This window comes from Hypanus sabinus, chromosome 18, assembly GCF_030144855.1.
Source record: "Hypanus sabinus isolate sHypSab1 chromosome 18, sHypSab1.hap1, whole genome shotgun sequence".
In the NCBI taxonomy this organism is placed as follows: domain Eukaryota; kingdom Metazoa; phylum Chordata; class Chondrichthyes; order Myliobatiformes; family Dasyatidae; genus Hypanus; species Hypanus sabinus.
In genome coordinates this window covers 21,864,624-21,891,041 of record NC_082723.1, presented here as the reverse complement: position 1 = coordinate 21,891,041, position 26,418 = coordinate 21,864,624, and the positions used below count along the sequence as shown (strand labels likewise).

Sequence of the window (26,418 nt, the reverse complement as noted above, 5' to 3'; positions counted from 1 at the left end):
CTCTTGGTTCCTGCAATCTGGCATCTTCATTAAATACACAGCAATAGCTTCAAACTTCGTGCCACAATGGACAATTACTCGTATGTTAAAACTTGGCTGGTGGTCTAACAGGATGCATTGTAATTGGGTTGCAGAACTTACACGCAGGTTATTGGTTACAAAAGGGCCAAATACCAGGATTAGGAGCAGGAGTAACCATATGGCCTCTCAATCTCTGCCATCCAATAGGATCGGGTCTGATGTGATCTTGGCAAAAGCTTCACTCTCCTGCCTAATCCCCATAATCCCCGAATCCCTCAGGTCTTGAATCTACTTCACAGCCCCACGGCTCTCTGCCAGAGATTCACCACCCTCCCTGAGAAGAAAATGCCTCTTCATCTCAGCACTAGCCTGCAAACCCCCCTCTTCTGACACCCCCACTGGAGGGAGTATCTTTGCAGCACTGACCTTTTTAAAACTCTCGAGGTCTAGTACCTTTCAATAAGACAATTCCTCGTTCTTCTCACCTCGGTGACTAGAGGACCCAATTTGCTGAACCTTCACATGTAGTATTTCTATGCCAGAATCACTAATAAGTCTTTTCTGTACTCTGTATAATGTAAGAATATCCCTTCTTAAATAATGGAATTAGTTTATAATTGTCAGATGTAGCGAGTGTGGTGAAAAGCTTGAGCTTGCCTTACATATAGTATTACATAAAGACTCTAGCAAATTTCTATTGATGAACAACAGAGAGTTCATTTGACCAGTTGCACCATCGTTAAAAAAACCTGCAGAGGAACGTACACTCAGCAGGTGCTCGCCTCCTCACTATCGAGGACATCTTCGAAAGGTGATGCCTCATGAAGGCAGCATACATCTTTAAGGACCATCACCATGCTGGACATGCCCTCTTCTCATTATTACCATCTGGGAGGAGTGTGTGGCCTGAAGGCACATACTCAATGTTTTAGGAACAACTTCTTCCTCTCTGCCATCAGACTCCTGAATGAACCATGAATGTCACCTCACTATTCTGCTCTCTTTTTGAACTACCTGTTTATTTTCTTCATATTCCTTATCGTATCTTATAAAAGTTTTTATGCATTGCACTCTACTGCTGCCACAAAACAACAAACCTCATGACATTTGTCAGTGACGATAAACGTGCTTCTGAGAAACCTGCCTGAGTCCGTACAGATCAAATCAATACACAGTACATTGAGGTAGATCAAGGTTAAACAATAACAGAAAGCAAAACAGCTGCAGGGAAGTGCAGTGCAGGTAGACAGTAAGCTGAAAGTTTATAATGATACAGATTGTAGGGTCAAGATTCCATCTTATCTTACTAAGGAACCATTCAATAATCTATTAAAACTGTGCTTGGGCTTGGCTGTATTTTAAGGTTACACTGTGGTCTCACCAATCCCTGGGCATTTTCAGTAATTTAAGTGGCATGTCAGCAAAGCAGTTAGCACAAGGTTTTACAGCGCTAGTTGTAAGGACAGAGTTTATTTCCCACCACTGTCCACGGATGTAGAGTACGGGAGACGGTTAGTAAGTTGTGGGCATGCCATGTTGGCGCTGGCAGCATGGCAACACCTGCCACAGGTTTTCAATGTATGTTTCAAGAGTGGAGAGTTAGATACAGAAACACAAACATCTTCAGGTCTTAATGAATAGAGTTAGCAGCTAGTTCATTCAAAGGACAACCATTCACTAAAAATAACTGCTTCCAGCTATAGTCAGACACCATTGTCTGGTGGGAACACGGGTCCTTATTCACAGAGGGAGACCCACTTCAGAGATTTGTTTTGGAAACTGACAAGGCACTCACTTCTATCAGCACTTGTAAAATACTTTATCAAGCACTGCAAAATCCATTAATACTTTAAGTCCATCAAAACTAGTCATTGGATAGGACACTCCGATTCTGAATCTGTACTATTGTGACGAGACAGCAAAAGTCAAAAAATGAATAAATTTCTGCAAATCAGCCCTGATTGAAATTGTCGATTTGTAACTGATAGAAAAGTCATCTGTCAGGGCTGAAATGTTTATGTGACCTGGGGATTTCCTGTCCAATGGGAATGATACAGGGAGAATGCTGTAGAAGTATAACCTACTGGATATTTTGGCAACGTTTATGGAATTTCATCAAGGCAGAGATGCATTAATGGCAACACTGACTTGCCAAACTACAGAGAGGGAAGATATCATTTTCTGGCAGAGATCCTGTTTTTTTTATCAGTAAATCCATTTACATAGCACAGACTAGTTTCTGGTGGCATGAAATAAACTCTTAGTAAGAAAGGTAATTTGTACTTTCAAAGAACTCAGAAAGTCAGGCAGAATCTATGGAAGGGAATAAACTGTTGACATTTTGGGCAGAGACTCTTCATCATGACTGGAAAGGAAGGGGGAAGGAGGAGGAGTGCAAGCTGGCAGGTGATAGGCAAGACCAAGTTGGGGGGGGGGGAGGATGAAGTGAGAACCTCGGAGGTGACAAATAGAAAAAGTAAAGGGCTGAAGAAGAAGGAACCTAATCAGAGAGAAGAGTGGACCATCGGAGAAAGGGAAGGAGGAGGGGCACCCACGGGAGGTGAATGTCCGGTGAGAAGGGAAGGGGTAAGCAGGAAGAATGGAAAAAGAGAGAAGGGGGAGGGCTGAGATATTACCGGAAGTTAGAGAAATTGATGTTTATGCCATCAGGTTGGATGCTACTCGGACTGAATATGAGGTGGTGCCCCTCCATCCTTGGTTCCTCCTGCAATGTGCGTGTGTTGCTCTGGATTTCCAGCAGCTGCAGAATCCCTTTTATTTATAATTTCTAGGTTTTGGAACTAAAGACCATTCACTATTTTCACTGACTGAGGGCTTAATTTATTAACTGGAGATGGAAGTTTTTCTTGAAATAATACCCTGAAATAGTATACATTTACTTTCACAAAATGGTTAAATGGTAGAGAGTTAGTTAGACTATCTATGCACTCTGGTCATGCTGCTGATCTGCCTGTTCTGCTGGTACACACACAGATCCTCTTTCCAATCCAGTATTTTGATATTAAGATGGAAGATCAGACCATTTGGTTATGGAACAGACCTCAAACTAGTAGCATCTGGTTTATTTTAGCCGACATCTTTTTGTATGTTTAAACAGGACTGGAATTCCAGAAGCAATATGAGGTGGAACACCTCCATACTTTCATGATGAGGTCACATGATAGGGTAGCAATTAATGTAATATTTTACAGCGCCAGATATTGGGGTTCAATTCCTGCCACTGTCTATAAGGAGTTTGTACCTTCTCCCCGTGACCACATGGGTTTCTTCCAGGTGCTCCAGTTTCCTCCCACAGTCCAAAGATGTCCAGGTTAGTGGGTTAATTGGTCATTGTAAATTGTCCCATGATTTAACTGGGGTTAAATCGAGAATTGCTGGGTGGTGTTTATCTCAATAGATAAATGAAGTTTATACGTTCTTCCCGTGGGTTCCACCCACACTCCAAAGGTTAGTGATTTGTGGGCACACTATGTCACCATTGGAAGCATGGCAACACTTGCTGGCTGCTCCCAGCACGGCTTCGGTCTGTGTTGGCTGTTGACGCAAGTGGCGCTTTTCACAATAAGTTTCAATGTACATGTGACAACGCTAATCTTAATAAATCTATGCTAACTCTCAAATCAATCCTATCAATCTCCATCTCTCATGTACCTCCAGAAATCCAGTCTCTGTCCCATAGCTTTCAACTACACCCCAACACTTCCTCCACTGCCCCATACAATTTAAAGTTACTGATTAAGAGCAAGCTCTTTGACCTGCAAGGTCATGATGCCAAATTAATGTAAATATCTTCTGCCTCCCCATGATCCATATCCCTCTACTCCCTGAATGCTATAAACACAAGAGATTCTGCAGGTGCTGCAAATCCAGAGTAACACACACAAAATGTTGGAGGAACTCAGCAGGTCAGGCAGCATCTATGGAGAGAAATAAACAGGCGACATTTCGGGCTGAGACTGGTGAAGTTCCCCAGTCATGATGAAGGGTCTCAGCCTGAAATGATGGCGATTTACTCGTTTCCAGAGATGTTGCCTGACCTGCGAGTTTCTCCACTATTTTGTAGATGTTGCTCTCTGAACACACCTGTCTATATTGAATGCCAGTATCATGCTTGCACTACTATCCCTCAATCTCTCTCATTCCAGGAATTAAGTTCTAGTCTATGCAACCTCGCCTTGTAACTCAGGACAGAAAACATCACTCAGATAGAAAGCAAAAAGATTTTGAAAGAAACTTTGATTCTGCGGCAACAGTGATGCAAGGCAGCTCGAAGTGGTACCAGTACACCAGCAGATTTAAGAAGGGAATTCAATAACTGTTCATGCTGGAGTTATTACGGGTAGAAAGTGCTGAGTCGATCCAAATGAATGGGCAGATAGCCAAGCGTCTACAACTTTGCAGTTTGCTAAAACGCTTATGATTTACAAATGAATTAGACTGGAGCAGAATCAATAAAACGGAGCAGAATCAATAAAACTGAGCATTTATTGCAAGTACATTAGAGTGGAACATGTGCCTACAGTTTAACTAGACCCAGCACTCCAATCAATTTTCCAGCTGCAGTTTCTGTTTTACAAATTTTAAAAAAACTAGAACTATCAGGAAGTTAGAACTTACTTTTTAAGTGCTGGCAGTCGGATGAAGTTACAGACATTTTGGGTTTTATCAGCAAACACAACTTCAGAGAAATGTGCCTATAAATAGTAAATTATACGTATGATTCATTGCTGGTCTTCAGACAAACTAATTTCCAGCTTTAATTAAGCATTTCAGACAGAAACCATGTTTACACTAAGAACGTCAATGTCCATTCCTCTCGAGTATTGCTAAGAGCCTCACCATAAAAGTAACAGTCCTACTAGAGGGCTAAGGCACAGACGAAAGGAAGGAGATCTTCATGGCATCTGTCTTGTTACTCTCTTTTAAGAGTCACTCCAGGGATTTTCCAAGATTCCCATCTTGCACTATCCAAAAAAATAAATCATGACATACTCAGACAAGGTCACGTATCGGATGTAAAGAATCAGCAACCCAGATGGAATCTATGTTAATGTTACAGTTTAACTCAATGAGAAAAGTGCGAGTCTGGACCAAAACTGCAGGACTGGTATTAACGAATACAATGTTTACAAGCGCAGAGTAAGGTTGGAAGTTTAGAAAATATTTTGCTCCATTTAACTACAGGAGATGAGTAACTGATCCCCAGAATTGGAGGGTTGATAGATAATTGAGAGGAAACTGAATAGTTTTGAGCTGATTTTGAGTTTTAAAAAGCCACTGTTTTTATTTTTATCTTGAGGAGAGATAGGAGTGGAACTCAATGTTTGCTAATGTGATCATGGGAGTTTGTACATTGTATCCATAGAAAGTTCTGCAAAAAGCAGGGTTGGTGGAACCTGACTAATTGTATCACAGCCCGGTGTGGAAACACCAATGCCCAAGAATGGAAAAGCCTACAAATGGTGGATACAATCCAGTCCATCTCAGGAAAAGTCCTTCCTGCCATTGAACACATCTACAAAAAGCACTGCCACAAGAAAGCAGCATCTATTCTCAAAGACCCCCACCATCCAGGCTATGCTCTCTTCTTGCTACTATCTTTGGGAAGGAGGTACAGGAGCCTTAGGTCCCACACCACCAAATTCAGGAATTACCCTACAGCCATAAGGCTCCTGAACTAGAGTGGAAAATCTCACTCACCTCAACACCAAAGTGACACTGAACACAACCTACGGACTCACTTTCAAGGACTCTACAAAACACATTCTCAGCATTATTTATTTAATATTATTATTACTTTGCATTTGCACAGTTAGTTGTCTTTTGCATATTGGTTGTTTATCAGTCTTTGTGTGTAGTTTTACATTGATTCTATTGTATTTATTTGTTCTATTGTGAACACCTGCAAGAAAATGAATCTCAGGATAGTTTGATTTTATTTATTTTATATTTTGAGACTCAGCGTGGTACAGACCCTTCTGGCCCAATGAGCTGCAATGCCCAGCAACCCACCGATTTAATTCCAGCCTAATCATGGGACAACTTACAATGACCAATTAACCTACCAACTGGTACATCTTTGGTGCTGTGGGAGGAAGCTGGAGCACCCGAAGGAAACACATATGGTCATGGGGAGAACTTTCAAACTCTTTGCAGAGCTAGAAGTGAACTCTGAACTCTGATGCCTCAAGATGTAATAGCATCCTGTTAACCACTATGCCACCAATACGTACTTCTATGGTAGTCCAGTCACAAACGAGAAAATCTGCAGATGCTGGAAGTCCGAGCAACACACACAAAGTGCTGGAGGAACTCAGCAGGCCAGGTAGCATATGTGGAAAAGAGTACAGTCAACGCTTCAGGCTGAGACCCTTCATCAGGACTGGGAAAAAAGATAAGGAGTCAGAGTAAGGAAGTGAGGGGAGGGGAGAAAGAACCACAAGGTGATAGGTGAAACCGGGTGGTGGGGGGGGGGGGGAGCGATGAAGTAAAGAGCTGGGAAGTTGATTAGTGAAAGAAATACACGGCTGGAGAAGGGGAAATATGATAGGAGAGGACAGAAGGCCATGGAAGAAAAGGGGGGGGGGGAAGGAGCACCAGAGGGAGATAGGTTGTAGAATCAGTTCAGAGTTGAGGTGAGTGAAGTTATCCACGCTGGTTCTGGAGCCTGATAGTTGAAGGGTAATAACTGTTCCTGAACCTGGTGGTGTGGGACCAAAGCCTCCTTAGGGTAACAGGGTAAGAACCAAGAAATTTTAGCCAGAGGTTTGTGCTTCTGAACGGAAATAAAAACATTAAGAAACACACTGGAAAATACCCACAGTTTGTATAAAAAAAACTTAAATTCAATCAGTATCTGAAGATGTTGCATTCGGCATTAAGTCCTCTGGGCTGTAGTGTGCTCAGGTAGAAGAGGGTCCAGTTCACAGAGTTGATGTTGAGCTTTGGTGGAATTCTGTAAGGGACCAAAGATATTGAGATCCAAGTGGGAATGGGCTGGAGAATTAATCCAGTGACTTAAAACTTAGGGCCACCAATGATGAAGAAGTACCCAATCCCCTCTTCTCTGCCTGACAAAGACCTTCATCATAACTGTTTGTCCAGTGTTCAAGAGGCACAATTCACACCTTGCAGTTCCTAGTAACCCAGCTGGTTAAAGAGACACCAGCAGTGTAGATGGTAATACAGGCTGGGACCTGTGGGGCATACACACACACACACAGACATAATGCTCTGAACACATCCACTCTTCTCGCTGCTGTCATTAGGCAGGAGGTACAAGTGCCTTAGGTCCCACTCCACCAGGTTTAGGAACAGTTATTACCCTTCAACCATCAGGCTCCTGAACCAGCACGAATAACCTCAACACACACAAAATGCTGGAGGAACTCAGCAGGCCAGGCAGCATCAATGGTAAAAAGTACAACTGATGTTTCAGCAGGTTTCGGATCAACTGTACTTTTTCCATAGACGCTGCCTAGCTGCTGAGTTTCATTGATTTAATTCCAGCCTAATCATGGGACAACTTACAATGACCAATTTTCATTGATTCTATTGTATTTATTTGTTCTACTGTAAATCCCTGAAAAAATGAATCTTAGGGTAACGTTTGGGACATAATACTCACTTTGATAATAAATTTACTTTGACCTTGGAACTCTCCGATCTTTGGTGGGGGGGTGGTGCTGAGATTCTTCCCAAATCCATAGACATTCTTTGAAGTAGTATGGGAGCCTTTGTACCTGAAGAACCTGTTAAAACTTGGCGGTCATTTGCCATAAAGGAATATAAAGCAGGCAAAGGTTGTGTGAACCCTGTGGGGCAGTCGGAGTGTTCAGCTTCATATTGTAAGCGCTTCCTCACTGTGGCAATATGGAGTTGGACTCCTGTAACCCTGTGATGATATGCGTTTAATATCAAAACCAACAGCCTTTATTTTCTGTGAAAAAGAAGATTGAAATTGAAAGCTGTGGAATGTTCCTGAGCATACTGCATGCAGACAGGAAGAGACAATTCGTTAAGCCTTGAGATAAAGATCCAACTGAGACATAAAACCAGCTGCAGTGACAAAACAAGGTCACGTTAATATTGAAATATGGAACACAAGTTTTCGATGTACTTACAGTGCTCCTCACAGAGTAAAGCTACAATGGGCAAAAATAAATTTTTATTAAATGCTGCAAATCAATGAAAACGATAGCAAAGAATCATAAGTAAGGCATTCTAGGTGCACCGATCCCTGTGCAACACCACTAGTCACAAATTTCAGATCAGTAAACCATCCCTCTCTCATTATCCTGTCTTCAATGACCAAGTGAATTTTCTTTTGTTGACACTGACACCATTTTCTGCTCGCTTGGCTTAGCTGGACAGGACACTTAGCACATCCACAAAGGAGATATGGAGGTCGAATTCATGTATGGTAATCAGTGGTGCTTTCTGTGTCCAAAAGATACATAGAGAGATATCTTGCTTCCCTCCCTGGAAGGCTTGTAGTGGAAGTCCCCCAGCATTCCTAAAGGCAATGTTGAACTACCTGCTACCTGGGAAATCTTTGCAAAGTCTAGAATTTCCAGATTTATACCTGGGAAGCAGGGTAGCATCGTGGTTAATGCATCGTTTTACAGCACCAGCGATTGCCAATTGGGGCTCGATTCCTGCCTCTGCCTGTACCATGGAGAGCATTCTGACAGGCTGCATCACTGTCTGGTATGGAGGGGCTACTGCACAGGATCCAAAGAAGCTGCAGGTTGTAAATCTAGTCAGCTCCATCTTGGGTACTAGCCTACAAAGTACCCAGCACATCTTTAGGGAGCGGTGTCTCAGAAAGGCAGTGTCCATTATTAAGGACCTCCAGCACCCAAGGTATGCCCTTTTCTCACTGTTACCATCAGATAGGAGATACAGAAGTCTGAAGGCACACACTCATTGACTCAGGAACAGCTTCTTCCCCTTCACCATCCGAGTCCTAAATGGACATTGAAGCTTTGGACACTACCTCAATTCTTTTAGTATACAGTATTTCTGTTTTTGCACTTCTTAAAAAAATCTATTCAATATATATTTATTATAGTTTATTTATTATTTTATTCTCTCTCTGCTATATTATGTATTGCATTGAACTGCTGCTGCCTGGTTAAGCAATTTCACGCCACATGCCGGTGATAGTAAACCTGATTCTGATTCTGGTTCTGCCTGTCAGGACCATGCACATTTTCTCTGGATGCTCCGGTCTCCTCCCATATTCCGAAAACGTACGGTTAGAGTTGTGGTTAGTGAGTTGTGGGTGTGCTATGTTTGCACAGATGTGTGGTGACATTTGCGGGCTGCCTCCAGCACAATATATAACCATAAAACAATTACAGCACGGAAACAGGCCATCTCGGCCCTTCTAGTCTGTGCCGAATGCTTACTCTCACCTAGTCCCACCGACCTGCACTCAGCCCATAATCCTCCATTCCTTTCCTGTCCATATACCTATCCAATTTTACTTTAAATGACAACATCGAATCTGCCTCTACCACTTCTACTGGAAGCTCGTTCCACACAGCTACCACTCTCTGAGTAAAGAAGCTCCTCCTCTGATCCCACATCAGTGTTTACCTACTTGATTTGTTGCAAACAACGTATTTCACTGTATGTACATATTTCACGGGGGGGGGGGGTATGGGGTGTCCAGGGTAGCTTCTCTGGTGAAGGGGTTTGTTGTGTCCATTCTGGGGCAGCTCACTCATTTTTGCTGCCCACCGGATACTCAGCTCTCACCTATGGCTCCAAGTAGCTGTTTGCATGTGACAGTGGCCACACCCCAGTATACCATGATACAGATGGGCTAAACCAGGTGAGGGTAGCTGGTGGCCTTGTACCCCGGTGAGATAGGGACATGCCTGTGCTGGCATGCAAAGTCCCTCCATTGGACTGGGCAGATGAGAGCTACAGTGAGATCCAGTGGCCAGGTAGGAGGTCCTGCAACGCTTGGTGGAGTGTGAAGGCCATGACAAGGCACAGATGTCATGGCCATCCACTGCAACTGAGGAAGATACCAGTCTGTGATGCCTGTTCGTACCACTGGATCCAGACTTCCGAGATCAAGAGAATGGAACTGCTCCAGTGCAAAGGCTTTTCCACTTTAAAAACCTCCCACACAGGTTTCCTGCCATCGTCAGCTACGATGGACAACCACCACCGATTTCACTATGGCGTAGATTGGCAAATAAAGCTAAAATCATTTTGCTGATTGCAAAGTCATGTAATAGGCAGGGAATTAGAGACAGGTTTACCGGCTGCTCACTAATAACCCATGGACTGTGAACACAAACTCTTTACACAGGAATTTATAACGGAGAAGATGGCTACACAGAAAGCATCGAGGTTATGTTGAATTAAAGGAGTTCCATATTGAACCCCCCGCCACAAGGTGACGGGTATTATTGAATGTTAACAATGCAGGCGTGGGGGAATGGAGCTGCCTGTACAGCCGGGGCCGTTCTGTCCACCTCCAGAGATGCAAATATGGTGTGCAAGTCCTGCCCTTTGCAATCAACTCCTTACTGAGAGCCAAGCCTTCTAGGTGTCCTAGAACAAGGATACCAGGGTGCAAGACTGGGCCTCCAGTCTGCCATCCATCAGACTCAAAGTCAGACAAAGCTCAACCATTTGGGCGTATAGTCAGAGACAGATCCATTATGGGAACAGATCATACAGCCCACACTGACTATCCTGATCTATTTTATTCTCCCTCTATAAATTTCCACCCCTATCCTTCCAAATATCCACACTCAGACAACACACTAGATCTAATTGTACAATTTACTGGGACCATCAATTTCGCAACCTGCTCATCTTCGGACGTGAGAGAAGTTGCTGCTGTTAGGGTGATGGAAGAGGGACATATTCTCTGCTGGGTGGAAAGCAGAAACAACCCAAGAGCCACATGGTTACGGGTTGGGTAGCGGTTAGTGCGATGCTGTTACAGCTCAGGGTGTTTGGAGTTCAATTACTGCACCGTTCTGTAAGGAGTCAGTGGTCGTCCTCCCTGTGGAATGCATGGGTTTTCCCAGCTGCTCCAGTTTCCTCTCACAGTGCAAAGATGTACCAGGTAGGTTAATTGATCATTTCAGATCTCAGCCCGAAGCGTCGACTGTATTTCTTCCTACAGATGCTGCCTGGCCTGTATCATTCCACCAGCATTTTGTATGTATTGATTGTAAATTGTCCCTTGATTAGGTCGGGGTTAATCAGGTTGGTCAGGGGTTGCTGAGGTGGCACAGCTTGAAGGGCCAGAAAGGCCTACACCGTGCCGTATCACTAAATTAATAAATAAATAAATAGTCAAGTGATCAAACCACAGTCCATTTCATAATGTAGGATACAGTACAATTTTACACTGATAGAGGGAAGCAGAGGAGATAAGAACTGAGACCAGCTCAGTATGCAGGAGATGGTCAAGAACTGATGTGGTGAAATAGGGCAAAGCCATAATGTAGGAGGCCAGTGGTGGGGTCTGACATACCCCCTGATTGCCCACCATGCAATTCAAGGTCTTGGGCCTGTCATTGCAACAACCTGTTGGACTAGTGGAAGAGGCATCTTCACAGACCGGCTCATATCAAGAATCAACACACACACAGCACATTTGATAGGTTTTTAGGTTAATATTTATAAAGTATAAAACCAATTTATTTTTAAAGCCTTTCAGTCTATGGCAACCCAACAAGAGGACAAAAGCATCAGTCTCCTAGGAGCATAACAGCAGCCAAATATTATCATTTGCAGTTAAGGAACAAAGACACGTTCCCTACAGTGGAGAGTCCATTGCCAGCAGTGAGAAAACTGTTATACATTGGATGGCTCACTTCTAGAGATCAAGGCCAGTGGTAATAACATGCAATAAACTGCTCATTTATTTTTCTCCACATACAAAAAACCAAAAGATGAAAGGCAATTGAGCAACCCTTGTGCATAGACATTGTGGACACCACAAATGTGGTACACTCTACTTTAGTTCCTCCATTTCCTGGTAGTTAGACCACATGTGAGTGTTCAGCATGTGCCTTTCTGGTTTTGGAACCTGCTCTAGGATGAGGCCAGAACATCTTGGGAATTAGTCACTGACTGGAATTTGGAAATTGGTGAGTCTCAGATAATCCCTGGTCATCCTCCTGGGAATGGGATAGAAAATAACCCTTGGATCTTGCAAGGGGAAAGGACTTTGAAACCCTTACAAAGCTTCAAAAGGACTAGATTAGCTGGGGGAAATTGCTGACAGCAGTGAGTACAAGGTTTAGCGAGATGTTAGACCATCTGTGACTTGCACCGAGGCAGTTTGCTGTGCTATTGAGTCTTCAGTGCTGTTGTCCAGAAGCTCATCCTCTGAGAAGCTGATGTGTAGGCAGGTCTCATTGAGTGGTGGAGAAAAGGGCAGGGTATTGTCGGTGTTGTCCAGAGGCCCCTTGCAGCTGCTGGCCAGGGTACTGAAAGGAAGATCTACCTGAGGGTTTGATTTGCCAGGTGGGTGTCCGCAGCGAGCAGGCGGGGTGGTGGCCATCCCGTCCCTCCCTGTGGCCATCACTGTGGGGGGCTTGTCTGCAAGCTGGAGCTCCGTGGGACAAAACCTCTCGTTGGTGGGCAGCCAGGCTTCAGAATCAAACTCAGACGGAGCAAAAGTGCAGGAGGAAACATCCGTGAAACTCGACTCGTGTGAGGTCTGGTGCAGGCTGTTGACCATTACCTGCTCAGTGCACTGCAAGGCGGGCTCAATTGCGAAAGGGAGGGACCTCGTCTGGCGCTTTCTCGTAGCAGCTGGTGGGGGGTTGAGTCGTGGAATGGCATGATTAACCCTACAAAGAAGAGGAAAGGAACCATTAAAACTTGGCTGGCAATGTTACAAGTTATGCTTAACTATATCCTAAACCACTGTCCCTGAGCCATGGAACTGCAGACAGCCATCATTTCTTATTTAAAAACAATTATTTGAGGATAATGTTTGCTGTGTGAAATACTTGGCTTGCCAGCTGTAATTAAGTGTCTGGATAGATAACTCTGCACACAATCTATAAATGGATTTTTACATTAGTGGCCTGTGTTTTGCCTTTCAGATGTCAAATCTGTCGGACACGGTAACTGTCTGTAATTTGGCTAATTTTATGGTTTGGCATGGAATATGAAAAGAAATGTTCCAGTAATGCAAACAGCTGGATAATAACCACATTGATGAGTTGATCCATTTGGGTTGGGACTGTCGCTCTGAATGTCAAATACTTCAACCCTCGCAATCTGAAAAATACGCCTTCAATTTTGAAATAAGAATTCAAAAAAATATATATTTAGAGTTCTAGCTCTTGTGGCCCAATGAGCCCACACAACTCAATTACACCACATGATCAATTAACCTGCAAACCCATGTATCTTTGGACTGTGGGAGGAAACTGGAACACCTGGATGAAACCAAGTAGTTACATGGAGAATATACAAACTCTTTACTGATGGTGGCAGGAATTGAACCCGGGTCATCAGCACAGTAACAGCATCACACTAACTGCTACGCTACTGTAATGACCCTCGTTTGCAGGCAGTGTTTGGTGTTTAAGCAAAGGGGCATTGTTTTAGGTTGGTTGGGCGCTTAGGATCAGGGGATGTGTTTAGGGTTAGGGTGCAGGGTTTGGGTTAGTTCAAAGTCAAGGTTATTGTCATTCAACCATACACATGTAGATCGCCAAATGAGATCCTCCAGACCAAGATGCACAATACAGTATATAAGATTCACACATAACAATTAACATAATATTACTACAAATACTAAGGTGCATTAACTGTATGATACAAGTTAAAAAATCATCAGTATAACATTACTAACTCTTCATGTGCCCATAATATCTGAATCAGTTCTAATTAATTCAGCTAATGGTTCTATCGCCAACACAAATAAAGCAGGTGATAATGGTCAACCTTGTCTAGTTGACCTTGTTAACTGAAATGATGTTGAAATTTGGTCATTTGTCACCACTTTAGCTTTGGGGTTAGTATTTAAGGTTTTAATCCGTTTTATAAAAGATACTCCTAATCCATATTTTTCCAATACCTTAAATAAAAAATCCCATTCCAATCTAACAAATGCTTTTTCTGCATCCAAAGCAACTGCCACACTCATTTCTTCCCTCTTTTGTGCCAAATGAATTATGCTAAGTAACCGACTTACATTATCTGCTGATTGTCTATTTTTAATAAATCCTGTTTGGTCCATGTGTATTAATTTTGGTAAGTATTTATATAATCTATTAGATAAAATCTTTGCTATTATTTTATAGTCTGTGTTCAACAAATAAATAGGTCTATATGATGTTGGCTTTAAAAGATCTCTGCCTTTTTTTGGCAATACTATTAAAATGGCTGTTGAAAAAGATTCTGGAAGTTTATGCGTTCTTTCCGCTTGGTGTATTAGCTCCATAAAAGGAGGAATTAATAAATCTTTAAACTTTTTGTAAAATTCAGGTGGAAAACCATCTTCTCCTGGAGATTTATTACTCTGAAGTGATCCTAGAGCTTCTTCGATCTCTTTTAATGTAAAAGGCACATCTAATCCCTTCTGTTCTTCCAAATTCAATTTTGGGAGAGTTATTTGTGATAAAAACCTTTCTATCTCAACAATATCATTTTTTTTGATTCTGATTGATACAGTTCAGAATAGAAAAAAATTTAAGTTTCATTGATTTCTAAAGGTTTATAAGTAATTTTATTTACACTTGTTTTGACTGCATTTATCGTTTTGGAAGCCTGGTCTGTTTTTAACTGCCAAGCAAGAATCGTGTGTGATCTTTCACCTAGTTCATAATATCTCTGTTTAGTTCTCATAATTGCTTTTTCTGTTCTGTATGTCTGAAGTGTATTATGTTGTAGCTTCTTTTTAACAAGTTGTCTTTGTTTTTCTTCTGTCATATATCTTTGAGATTTTTTTTCCAATTTTGTAATCTCTTTTTCCAATTGATCTATTTCTACCATATATTCCTTCTTAATTTTAGAAGTATAACTTCTCAAATATGCCTCAAATATGCCTTCATTGCTTCCTATAATATAAATTTATCATCAACTGAATGTGAGTTTGTATCTAAAAAAAACTGAATCTGTTTTTTCGTAAAATCACAAAAATCTTGACGTTTTAATAATATTGAATTAAATCTCCATCTGTAAATTGATTCCTCCTTATCCATCATTATCATTGTCATTATCAAGGGGGAATGATCTGACAATATTCTTGCTTTATATTCCATATTTTTCATTCTGTCTTGAATATTCGCTGATAGTAGGAAAAAATCTAATCTTGAATATGTTTCATGTCTATTTGAATAAAATGAATAATCTCTTTCTCTTGGGTTAATTCTTCTCCATATATCAATCAAATTTAAATCTTTCATCAATGATAAAGTTAATTTTGCTACTTTTGGTTTTGTAACAACCTTTGTTGACCTATCTAAAACTGGGTCTAGACAAAAGTTAAAGTCTCCACCTATTAATATTTTATCGTGTGCGTCAGCCAAATTCAAAAAAGCCTCTTGTATAAATTTTACATCGTTTTCATTTGGTGCATAAATATTCATAAGAGTCCATAGTTCTGAAAAGATTTGACAATGTATAATTACATATCTTCCTGCAGAATCAATTAATACATTTTGTATTTTAATTGGTAAGGTTTTGTTGACCAAAATTGCAACTCCCTCGCTTTTGAATTAAATGAAGCTGCTATAACATTTCCGACCCAGTCTCTCTTTAATTTTGGATGTTCTATCTCTGTTAAATGTATTTCTTGTATAAAAGCTATATCTATTTTCATTTTCTTAATGTATGTTAAAATTCTTTTTCTTTTCATCGGTCCATTAAACCCATTAACATTAAAACTTTAAAAATTCAGTACATTAGTCATTATTTTTAATGGGGTTACTCCAGTCTATAATAATACATAATATTTCAACTCTCATAGTATCTTGGGGAATTATTTTAAAATTCTCCATGTTGCTATGTGTCTCCCCACTGATCATCCAGGCAAAGAAAGAAAGATAAAAGAAAAATAGATTATAAAGAAAAAAAAACAAAAAAAAAACCCTGCTAATGTTGTGAATGAAAAAAACACAACATTACCCCCCTCCGTTGTACGGGTCGTGGCAATCGCCATGTTTACACACGTGAATCCCGTAGCGATCGATCCAAAGTTCCCCCAGCTCCCCCGTAACATGAAAAAAGTATATATAAGAGAAGAAAAAATAATATCACTACTCTCGATTAATATTTCTCAAATTTTTACCTTTCTCCCCCTGTATCATATAATTAAAAGTATATTTAAATATTCTTCTGTCCTTAATGTCCATCAATTCACTTCACTGTCCCTGTCTTCATCTTTAATCTGTTTCACTTTTAAATCTTTACTGTGTCTAGCGAATATTTGGGAGTTCTTATGCAAACTCATCTACATCCTGATGATCAGTAAAAAATCTTCTTTTTCCGTCATCCAAAAAAATTATCAGGGTTGCCAGGTGGCGCAATATAAATTTATAACCCTTTTCCCATAAAACTCTTCTCGGTGGATTAAATTCCTTCTTTCTCTTCAAAGGGTCATAACTTATATCAGGATAAAAAAAGAACTGCTTTCCCTTCTATCATCAATGGCTCATTTCTGTTTCTGGCACATTGGGCAGCCGCCTTCAGGATCTTTTCTTTATCTTGATATCTTAAGCATTTTATCAAGATTGGTCGTGGGTTTTTATCAGGTTGAGGTTTTGGCCTTAAGGCTCTGTGGACCCTTTCGATTTCAATCAACTGGGTTCCCTCTTCCATTTCCAAATTTTACGGGACCCATTTTTGAAAAAATTTTATTGGATCCTCTCCCTCTATCCCTTCTTTAAGACCAACAATTTTAATAGTATTTTGTCTACTAAAATTTTCAAGCACGTCTATTTTTTCCAACAGTCGTTTTCTTTCTGATGTCCAAGCAAGAATATTATCTTCCATTTTATTCACTCTATCAATAGTGTCTCCCATTATTTCTTCCAGCTTTTTAACTTTCTTGTCCATTTTCTCCTGTTTTTTCACTATTTTATCATAGTCCATATTTTTAATATCTTCTTTTATTATTTTTAATGTTTTTAATTCATGCATTATTTGTGCCAAAGGTTCTCTTATGTCTCCAGAATATCTTCCACCTTCAACCTCTTCCTGGTGTTCTTCTTTTACCTCCTCATCTTCATCTGTATGTTCCAGAGAATCCGAATCCACCTCGGGTTCATTTTCACTTCCACTTCCAATCGTAGCTGTGATTTGTAGTTCAAATTGCTCATGTTTGTGCATGCCCTTTCCTGCGCGCACGCGCAGTTCCTGTTGTTTCTTCTTGGAGACTGTTGATGTTGCCGCCGATTCTTGTTCTGTATCGCAGGAGGTGAGCTGCACTTGAGTCCGAGGCTTCTTCATGGTGGCCGGGCCAGCTTGTACTATCTTCAAAGTAATAGTTTTCTTCTTTGTCTGTTTAGGAGGCATATCTAAGGAAAATCCTGAGTAGTTTAGACATAGTTTTTAGAAAATATTTACTAACTTTTCTTGACTTAAACATTAATTTCTTAGTTTTTTACTGGAGAGCTGGATTTCCACGTCTTGATCCTATGTCATCACGTGATGTCCCCCCTTAACAGTTCTTGTCCTAATGCTACAGTACCTCCTGCCTGATAGTAGGAGGTCAAAACGATTGTTGGACGGATAGGAGGCATCACTGACAATACTCAGGGCCCTGTGTATGCAGTGTTCCTGATAAATACCTTGGATTGGTGGAAGACAGACCTCACAGATCCTCTTAGACACCTTACAATTCCTGTAGGAAATGGTGATGCAACTTGTCAGGCCACTCTTGATGGTGCTCCTGTAAATATTGGTTAAAATGGGGAAGGGGAGCCTCACTCGCCTCAGTCTCCTCAGGAAGTGGAGATGCTGCCGGGCATTTTTGACCAAAGAGATGGCGTTGAAAGACAAGATGTTATGGTCTGTTATGTGCACACCCTGAAATTTGGTGCTCCTAGCTCTCTCCACAGAGGAGTTGTGTATGTGCAGCAAAGAGTGGTCAGCCTGCACCTTCCTAAAGTCCACAACCATCACTTTGGTCTTGGCCACATTGAGACTCAAGTTGCTGCGCTCGCACTGTTGTACCAACCGCTCTACTATGCCGAATCGTCATCATTGTTGATGAGGACAACCACTATTGTGTCATCAGCGATCTTGATGATTCCGTTTGAATGGATCTAGCAGTGCAGTCATGCGTCAGCAGCATGAACAGCAGCGGGTTGAGTATGCAGCCCTGGGGAGCACCGGTGCTCAGCTTGATGGAGCTGGAGATATTTCTGCCAACAGAGACTGACTGGGGTCTTTCTGTCAAGAAGTTCAGAATCCAGTTACAGGGAGAGGTGCTGACACCCAGTGAGGACAGTTTACCAGTTGCTGAGGGTTGATCATATTGAATGCAGAGTTGACGTCAATAAATAGTATCTTGGCATTGGAGCCACCATTTTCCAGGTGAGACAGGACAGAATGGAGTGCAGAGGCATTATGGACCACTTAGCAAATTATAACGTGTCCAATGTTGCAGGAAGATAGGATATTGCATTGAGGTTAGGGCACATGCTTTTGGTTTTCTCCAGGTGTTCTAGTTTCCTCCCAGATTTCAAAGATGTACAGATTAGTAGGTTAATTGGTCACATGGATGCAATTGTGCAGCACTGGATCAGAAGGGCTGTATTTCTAAATTTAAGTAAAGTAGATTCACTTACATTAACTCTATTCTATTTTCCCCACATTCGTATCAGCTCCCTCCAAATGCACAACAGGAGCAATCTACAGTGGCCGATAAACCTACCAACCTGTATAACGTAACTAAGAGCAAATTTCTTATTGAATCCCAGATGTACTTATTTACTTGCCTTCACATTCCCCAGCTTCTCTGGTGGGATTTGAACTCACGTCTGTGGATCAATGGTCCAGAAATCTGCTGGTCCAACTAAAGTACTACACTACCACACCTGCACTACCACTTCCTTCACCAAACAAGTAACTAATGCTGCTAGGAGCTTGAAATGAAAGCAGACAATGCTGGAGACACTCAGCAGGTCAGGCAGCATCTGTGAAGAGAGAAACAGAGATAACATTTCGGGCCAAAGACCCTTTATCAGAATTACAATGACCTCACCCATTCAGATGCTTATTGTTTGTATCTGTTGTTCCTTGGAGTGTATTGAGATTTACAGTGAGACCCAACAGCCAAGAAGGAGATTCCACAATGCTCCGTGGAGAGTGAAGGGCATGACAAGGCACAGAAAGACGTCATGGTCATCCACTGCAGCCAAGGAAGTCTCCAGTTTGTGATGTTTCTTTGTTTCACTGTACCTGGACTTCAGAAATCAAGAGAGTAAAACTGCCCCAGTATGATGGCTTTTCCATTTTAAAAACCTTCATATGCCGGCTTCCTGTCAACGTCGGACACAATGGACAACCACCATTGTTCACTGACTATACTTCTGCCTTCAATAATATTGTTCCAAGCAAACTCATCACCAAACTTCAAACCCTGGGAATCAATGCTTCCCTCCACAACTGAATCCTTGATTTCCAACAGACCGCAGTCAGTGAGAATAGGCAGCAACACCTCGGCCACAATTATTCTGAACACTGGTGCTCCACAAGATTACATCCTCAACCCTCTTCCTCTACTCCCTGTACACATGACTGCATGGCCCGATTCACCTCTAACTCCATCTACAAGCTTAAAGATCATACCATTGCAGTGGGCAGGAAGGAGAAAGAGTGCTCAGTGACATGGAGTCAAGAGAACTGCTTTTCCCTCAATATCAACAAAACAAAGGAGCTGGTCATTGACTTCAGAAAGGGGTGGAGGTGCACATGCTCCTGTCTACATCAACTGTGTTGAGGTTGGAGGGTTGAGAGCTTCACATCACCAATAACCTGTCCTGGTCCACAGAAAGCTCATTAGCACCTCTTCTTCTTAAGGAGGCTAAAGGAACGTGGCATGTCCCCATCGACACCTAACAATTTTTATCGATGTATCATAGAAAATTTCTGTCTGGATGCAGAAATTGCATGGTATAACAACTGCTCTGCACATGACCACAAGAAACTGCAGAGAGCTGTGGGCACAGCTCAGCACTTTATGCGAACTACGGACTCTGTCTATGCTTCTTGCTGCCTCAGTAAAACAGCCGGTATAACTAAAAATCCCACCCACCCTGGCCGTTCTCTCTTCACCCCCTCCCATCGGGTAGAAGATACAAAACCCTGAAAGCATGTACCACCAGGCCCAAGGACAGCTTCTACCCACTGTTATAAGACTCTTGAACAGACCATTTGAACAATAAAGTATGCTGCTGGCCTCAAAATTTACCTCATTATAATCTTGCACTTTGTTGTTTACATGCACTGTACATTTTTGTTAGCTTTTACACTTTATTCTGCATTGTTATTGCTATATTCTAGCTCAATTCACTGTGTAATGAATTCATCTGTACGAAGAGTTTGCAAGACAAGCTTTGCACTGTGTCTTGGTACATGCGACAGTAATAAACCAATAGCAATGGGCAAACATGCAGGTGACAACTTCACTTGTATCTCAAATCCTTTCATAAACAAAAGAGGCTTAGCATGATGCTATTGAATTAGAGGGTATGAATTATGAGGAGAGGATGGACACACGTTGATTTATTTTTTCCTCTGTGGAGCATCAGAGACCTGATAGACATTGATAAAATTACAAGAACTTAGACAGAGTAGGCTCTTCGAGCTGTGACACCCTAGCAACCCCCGACACCCCAATTTTTAGCCCTAAGCTAATCAAATTACGATGACCAATTAACCCACCTGGTATGTCTTTGGATCATGGAAGGAAACTGGGGCCCCCAGAGTTAGCCCACACTATCTACAGGGAGGATGTACAGAGGCTCCTTACAGAATGACCTTGAACTTGAACTCCGAACTCCATCACCCCAAGCTGTGACAGAACACGCTAATTGTCCCAAGGAGAGTGGAAGGTGGCTGGAAAGTGCTACCAGGAACATGGTTGGATATGGGTCATGTGCAGGCAGAAGAGATTTAGTATAATTTGGCATTGAGTTCAACATAGTAATCATGGGTTGATAGGAAGAGTAGGAAGGGCAATGGTCAAGGTGCAGGTTGATGGGACTAGGTAGAGTAATACGATAGCATGGACTAGATGGGCCAAAGGACCTGTTGCTGTGCTGTAGTGAATCAGAATCAGGTTTAATATCACCAGCATATGCCTCATCTTTGCAGCAGCAGTACAATTCAATAGACAATAATTGACTCTATAGTTGGCTCTATGACTCTATGCATTTATATTTATTGCGTTTTTTTATTGAGTTCATGCTCATTCTGATTTTATATGCTGCTTTGGATCTGGAGTTACAATCATTTCATTATGCTTTATACTTGATGAATGACAGTAAACAATCTTCAATTTGAATTTGAGGTCCAACGCCACAGAGAATCAGACAAAATAACGTCAATCCTTCCGAAGCAGTGGGTGCAAATCCCGCAGAACTTGGCCGCAAGGATTCAGCTTGTTACCTCATTCAGAGGTCAGCAATAAATGTTGATCTCCCCAGTGACATCCACACTCCAGAAATAAGTTTGAGAAGAACAATTAAGGAATCCCTCCTTACAGCCATTACTATTAATTCAAAGAACTTTGTTGTTGATAGGAGCCTAGAAACAGTCACCTTCCTTTTACACTAAAGAGCCGAGAAGATTGACTTCAATATTGATTTCTATCAAAATCCTGATAGGAGGCTCCTTTATTTGAAGTTTTGCTTTGAAGTTCATTTCCAGAGCTGTCTGTAAGGAGTTTCTACGTTCTCCCTGTGAACTATCTGGGTTTTCTCCGGGTGCTCCAGTTTTTTCCAACAGTCCAAAGACAGACCGGTTAATTGGCCAGTATAAATTGTCCTGTGATTAGGCTAGGGTTAAGAGGTGGCTTGCTGAGAGGTGCAGTTCATTGGGACAGAAGGGCCTGTATATCCAAATAAATAATAAATAAATAAATAAACCTTAGTCCCATCAATTTGTCAGACTGTATTCGCAATCAATCACCGCCCTTCAATGTGAATACCAATTACCAGCAATCCTTAGCTGAGTAGGATGGCAGGATGTCGGAAAACAAAAAGTTAACCTGCTCAGTGAAGGCAACCTATGATTGTTGGAGACCTTAATTTCAGGAAATTAGAACAGACACGTTGTTTCATTAACGAGATTAACTTTGGTAAATGTCACATCACTGGCAGTATGTAAAGTTCATCTTCATTAAATCCAAGATGAAGTGGCTTCAGGAACGATTTAAAGAACAGCAGACTTGCAAAGCATCAAGGCTGGAGGCAAATGGACAGCAAGGAAGTCTGTCAAATCTTCATCTCCATAGATGCAGCATGACCTGCTGAGTTACTCCAGTACTTTGTGTATGTTGAGCAGGATCTGGACCAGCTAGAAAAATGGGCTCAGAAATAGCAGATGTTATAGGGCTTGTTTTGATGTTGTCCTGTTGCTTGTAGAGTTTTATTTGTAGTGCCAAGCATCACTGGCAGGCTATGTGTTGGTTGTTCGCAAGAATGATATCAGGAATGAAAGGGTTAACATATGATGAGCGTTTGATGGATCTGGGCCTATACTCACTGGAGTTTAGAAGGGTGGGGAGGGGGGGAATCTCACTGAAATCTATTGAATATTGAAAGCTCTAGATAGAGAGAAGAAGTAGAGGATGCTTCCAATAATGGTGGAGTCTTTTTATGGAACTCATGGTAATTAATTGGAATTTGTGAAATTCATTGGAGGCCAAATCATTGGATATAATTAAAGCAGAGATTGATAACTTCTTGATTAGTAAGGAGTCAAAGGCTACAGGAAGAAGGCAGGAGAAAGGGATTGTGAAGGATAATATATCAGCCATGATGGAATGGAGGAGTAGACTCGATGGACTGAATGGCCTAATTCTGTTCCTATGTCCTTATTTCACTGTATGCTTTGATGTACATGTGATAAATAAACTTGAATTTTGAATCTAAGCATTCCTTTCCCAGGCCATGTAAAAGTGACCAATGGCTACTCTATCCCGTTAAAATTATGGGACGAGGGAGGTGTGAAATTGCCAGTCAGCCTCACTTCCAAACTCTGCCAGACACATGTTGTAGCTGTGGAAAGTTTAATAACTTTCTAACTCGTAAAATGTTTCTCTTTCTTCACGTCACCTGACCTGCTGAGTGCTCAGAGAATGTAAGACACAAGAGATTCTGCAGATGTTAGAAACCTTGAGCAACACACACACCCAATGCTGGAGGAACTCAGCAGGTCAAGCAGTATCTATGGAGAAGAATGAACAGTCAATGTCTGGGACTGAGAAGAGTCTTGACTCCAATTACATGTCTAGACTCTGTAGATGGTGCCTGAGCCACTGAGTTAATCCAGCATTTTGTGTGAGTTTCTGAAATGTTATGTTTGTATTCCATATCTCCAGCATCTACAGCGCTTTGATTTTCACACTTTGTGGCTGATTCATGCACAGGTATTCAGGCAAATTCTGGAATTAGGATATAAGAGTAAATACTAACTTTAGTGACTAATCTTCAGGCATGAATGTGGATTGTAGATGAATTTAATATGCAGTCCTGAACAATGGCTTTCCCAGAGCTGTGGACTAGGGTTGATTGCAAACCAGACAATGCTGATTAACATTCATTTTGGGTGTCTGGAGTGTGGGTGTGAAGAAGGAGGTGTGTGAAAATATATGTAATTCAAAGGAAGCATCATAAATACTTGGTAACTATAGAATTGCCCTGCTGTTACCTTTGGTCTTCAGCTACAAAAATGTCATGTAATACTGAGTCGGGAGGGCTCTTCCTCCAAGAGTGTCACTTGCTTCAAAAAGGCAACAATTACACCCGTACCTAAACAGAATAACATGAGCTGCCTTAATGACTATTGTCTGGTAGCACTCACATCTACAGTGATGAAATGCTTTGAGAGGTTGGTCATGACTAGACTGAGCTCCTGCTTCAGCAAGGACCTGGACCCATTGCAATTTGCCTATCACCACAATAGGTCGATGTCAGATGCAATCTCAATGGCTCATCACATGGCATTAGACCACCTGGACAACACAAGTACCTACATCAGGATGCTGTTCATTGACTATAGCTCAGCATTTAATATCATCATTCCGACAATCCAGATTGAGAAGTTGCAAAACCTGGGCCTCTGTACCTCCGTCTGCAACTGGATCTTCGACTTCCTAACCGGAAGACCACAGTCTGTGCGGATTGGTGATAACATATTCTCCTCGTTGACGATCAACACTGGTGCACCTCAGGGATGTGTGCTTAACCCACCGCTCTACTCTCTATATATACATGACTGTGTGGCTAGGCATAGCTCAAATACCATCTGTAAATTTGCCGACAATATAACCACGGATGGTAGAATCTCAGGTGATGACAAGAGAGCGTACAGGAGTGAGATGCCAACTAGCGGAGTGGTGCCACAGCAACAACCTGACACTCAACGTCAGTAAAATGAAAGAGCTGACTGTGGACTTCAGGAAGGGCAAGATGAAGGAACACACACCAATCCTCATAGAGGGATCAGAAGTAGAGAGAGTGAGCAGCTTCAAGTTCCTGGGTGTCAAGATCTCTGAGGATCTAACCTGGTCCCAACATATTGATGTAGTTATAAATAAGGCAAGACAGCGGCTATACTTTATTATGAGTTTGAAGAGATTTGATATGTCAACAAATACCTTCAAAAATTTCTATAGATGTACCACTGAGAGAATTCTGACAGGCTGCATCACTGTTTGGTATGGAGGAGGGGGAGCTATTGCACAGGACCGAAAGAAGCTGCAGAGGGTTGTAAATTTAGTCAGCTCCATCTTGGGTACTAGCCTACAAAGTACCCAGGACATCTTCAAGGAGCAGTGTCTCAGAAAGGCAGAGTCCATTATTAAGGACCTCCAGCACCCAGAGCATGCCCTTTTCTCACTGTTACCATCAGGTAAGAGATACAGAAGCCTGAAGGCACATACTCAGTGATTCAATTCCGAAATGGACAATGAAACCTTGGACATTACCTCACTTTCTAAAGAAATATAGTATTTCTGTTTTTGCACGATTTTTAATCTATTCAATATACGTAACCTGTACAAAGTACACTGAATAAGATTTACTTATTTATTACTTTTTTTTCTTCTATGTTATGTATTGCATTGAACTGCTGCTACTAAGTTAACAAATTTCAAGTCACATGCCAGTGACAATAAACCTGATTCTGAATCTGATTCTGAAACAATACATGTTGTTTGTTTTTGTTGAATAAAAATACTTCAATATCCACTAGCTTCACTGTCACTCCAGAGGTAACAATGTACTTTACTGTACCTTTCGGACTTTGCTTCCTGGCTCAAGTCTTCAAACGTCAATGAACCCACAACCTCTCGCCTGGCATTCCTTTTCCCATTCACCACCGAGCCTTCGACCTTCCCGCTTGCCTCTTCCTTCCCGTTCATTGTTGGGCAGATGCTCGTGTCCAGTGTTAGGTCAACATTTGCTTTCCCCAAAGACTGAGCGTGCCGGATGCGGCCCAGGTTGCTGGGCTCTGGAGAATCAGGCAGAACATTTCCAGGGGTCGAGGTGGAAGGAATATTCATGATAAGGTCATGGTGTTGAAGATTCAGCAATGAAATCTGCTCCGAAATAGAGCTCATACTCTGATCAGCTGGTGGTAAAGAAAATATTAAAGTTACTTGAGTACAAAAGCTGAGAGGTCACGGTTTGGTTTTACATGAAGCTAGTAAGGTCACACACAAAAATGCTGCAAGAACTCAGGTCAGGCAGCATCTATGAAGAGGAATAAACAATTGACATTTGGGCCCTTCACATGTTCTGGAAAGAAAGGGTGAAGAAACCAGAATAAGAAGAAGGTGGGGAAAATTGGAAGGAATACAAAGTTGACATCTGGCAATGGTAATGATTATTCATCCCCCAATTGACAATGCAAGGACAGATTACCGGCTGCTGGTGGAACCTCGTCTGTCTATAAGGAGTTTGTACTTTCTACACGTGACTATTAGAGTTTCCTCTGGGTTGCTCCAGCTTCCTCCCACATTCCAACACATATGGGCTAGGGTTAGTAATCTGTGGACATGTTACAATGGCATCAGAAGCATGTCAATACTCACAGATGGCCCCCAGCACATCCTCACACTGTATTGCTCATTGACACATTTCACTGTATGTTTCGATGTAAGTGTGACAAATAAAAACTGATCTTCAATGACTTTTA

At 41.7% G+C, this 26,418-nt stretch overlaps 1 protein-coding gene across 3 annotated transcripts in view; it reads right to left on the bottom strand.

The window, feature by feature from the left end:
- Nucleotides 1-4,509: 4,509 nt before the first annotated feature.
- The window catches only part of LOC132407403 (carboxyl-terminal PDZ ligand of neuronal nitric oxide synthase protein-like), a 136,905-nt gene continuing 114,996 nt past the window's right edge, over nt 4,510-26,418 (bottom strand). The window contains exons 10-12 of one of the 3 annotated variants that reach the window (XR_009516469.1): nt 25,515-25,851; nt 19,256-19,452; nt 12,744-12,881 (exon numbers count right to left, since the gene is read on the bottom strand). Coding sequence is in view for 2 of the 3 variants with exons in the window: in XM_059993836.1 (XP_059849819.1) it covers nt 12,326-12,881; nt 25,515-25,851 (893 nt within the window). In the remaining variant the exon portion in view is untranslated. Of the gene's footprint in view, nt 12,882-19,255; nt 19,458-25,514; nt 25,852-26,418 lie in introns of all 3 variants that reach the window. The other 2 variants (XM_059993837.1, XM_059993836.1) reach the window with 2 other exon arrangements.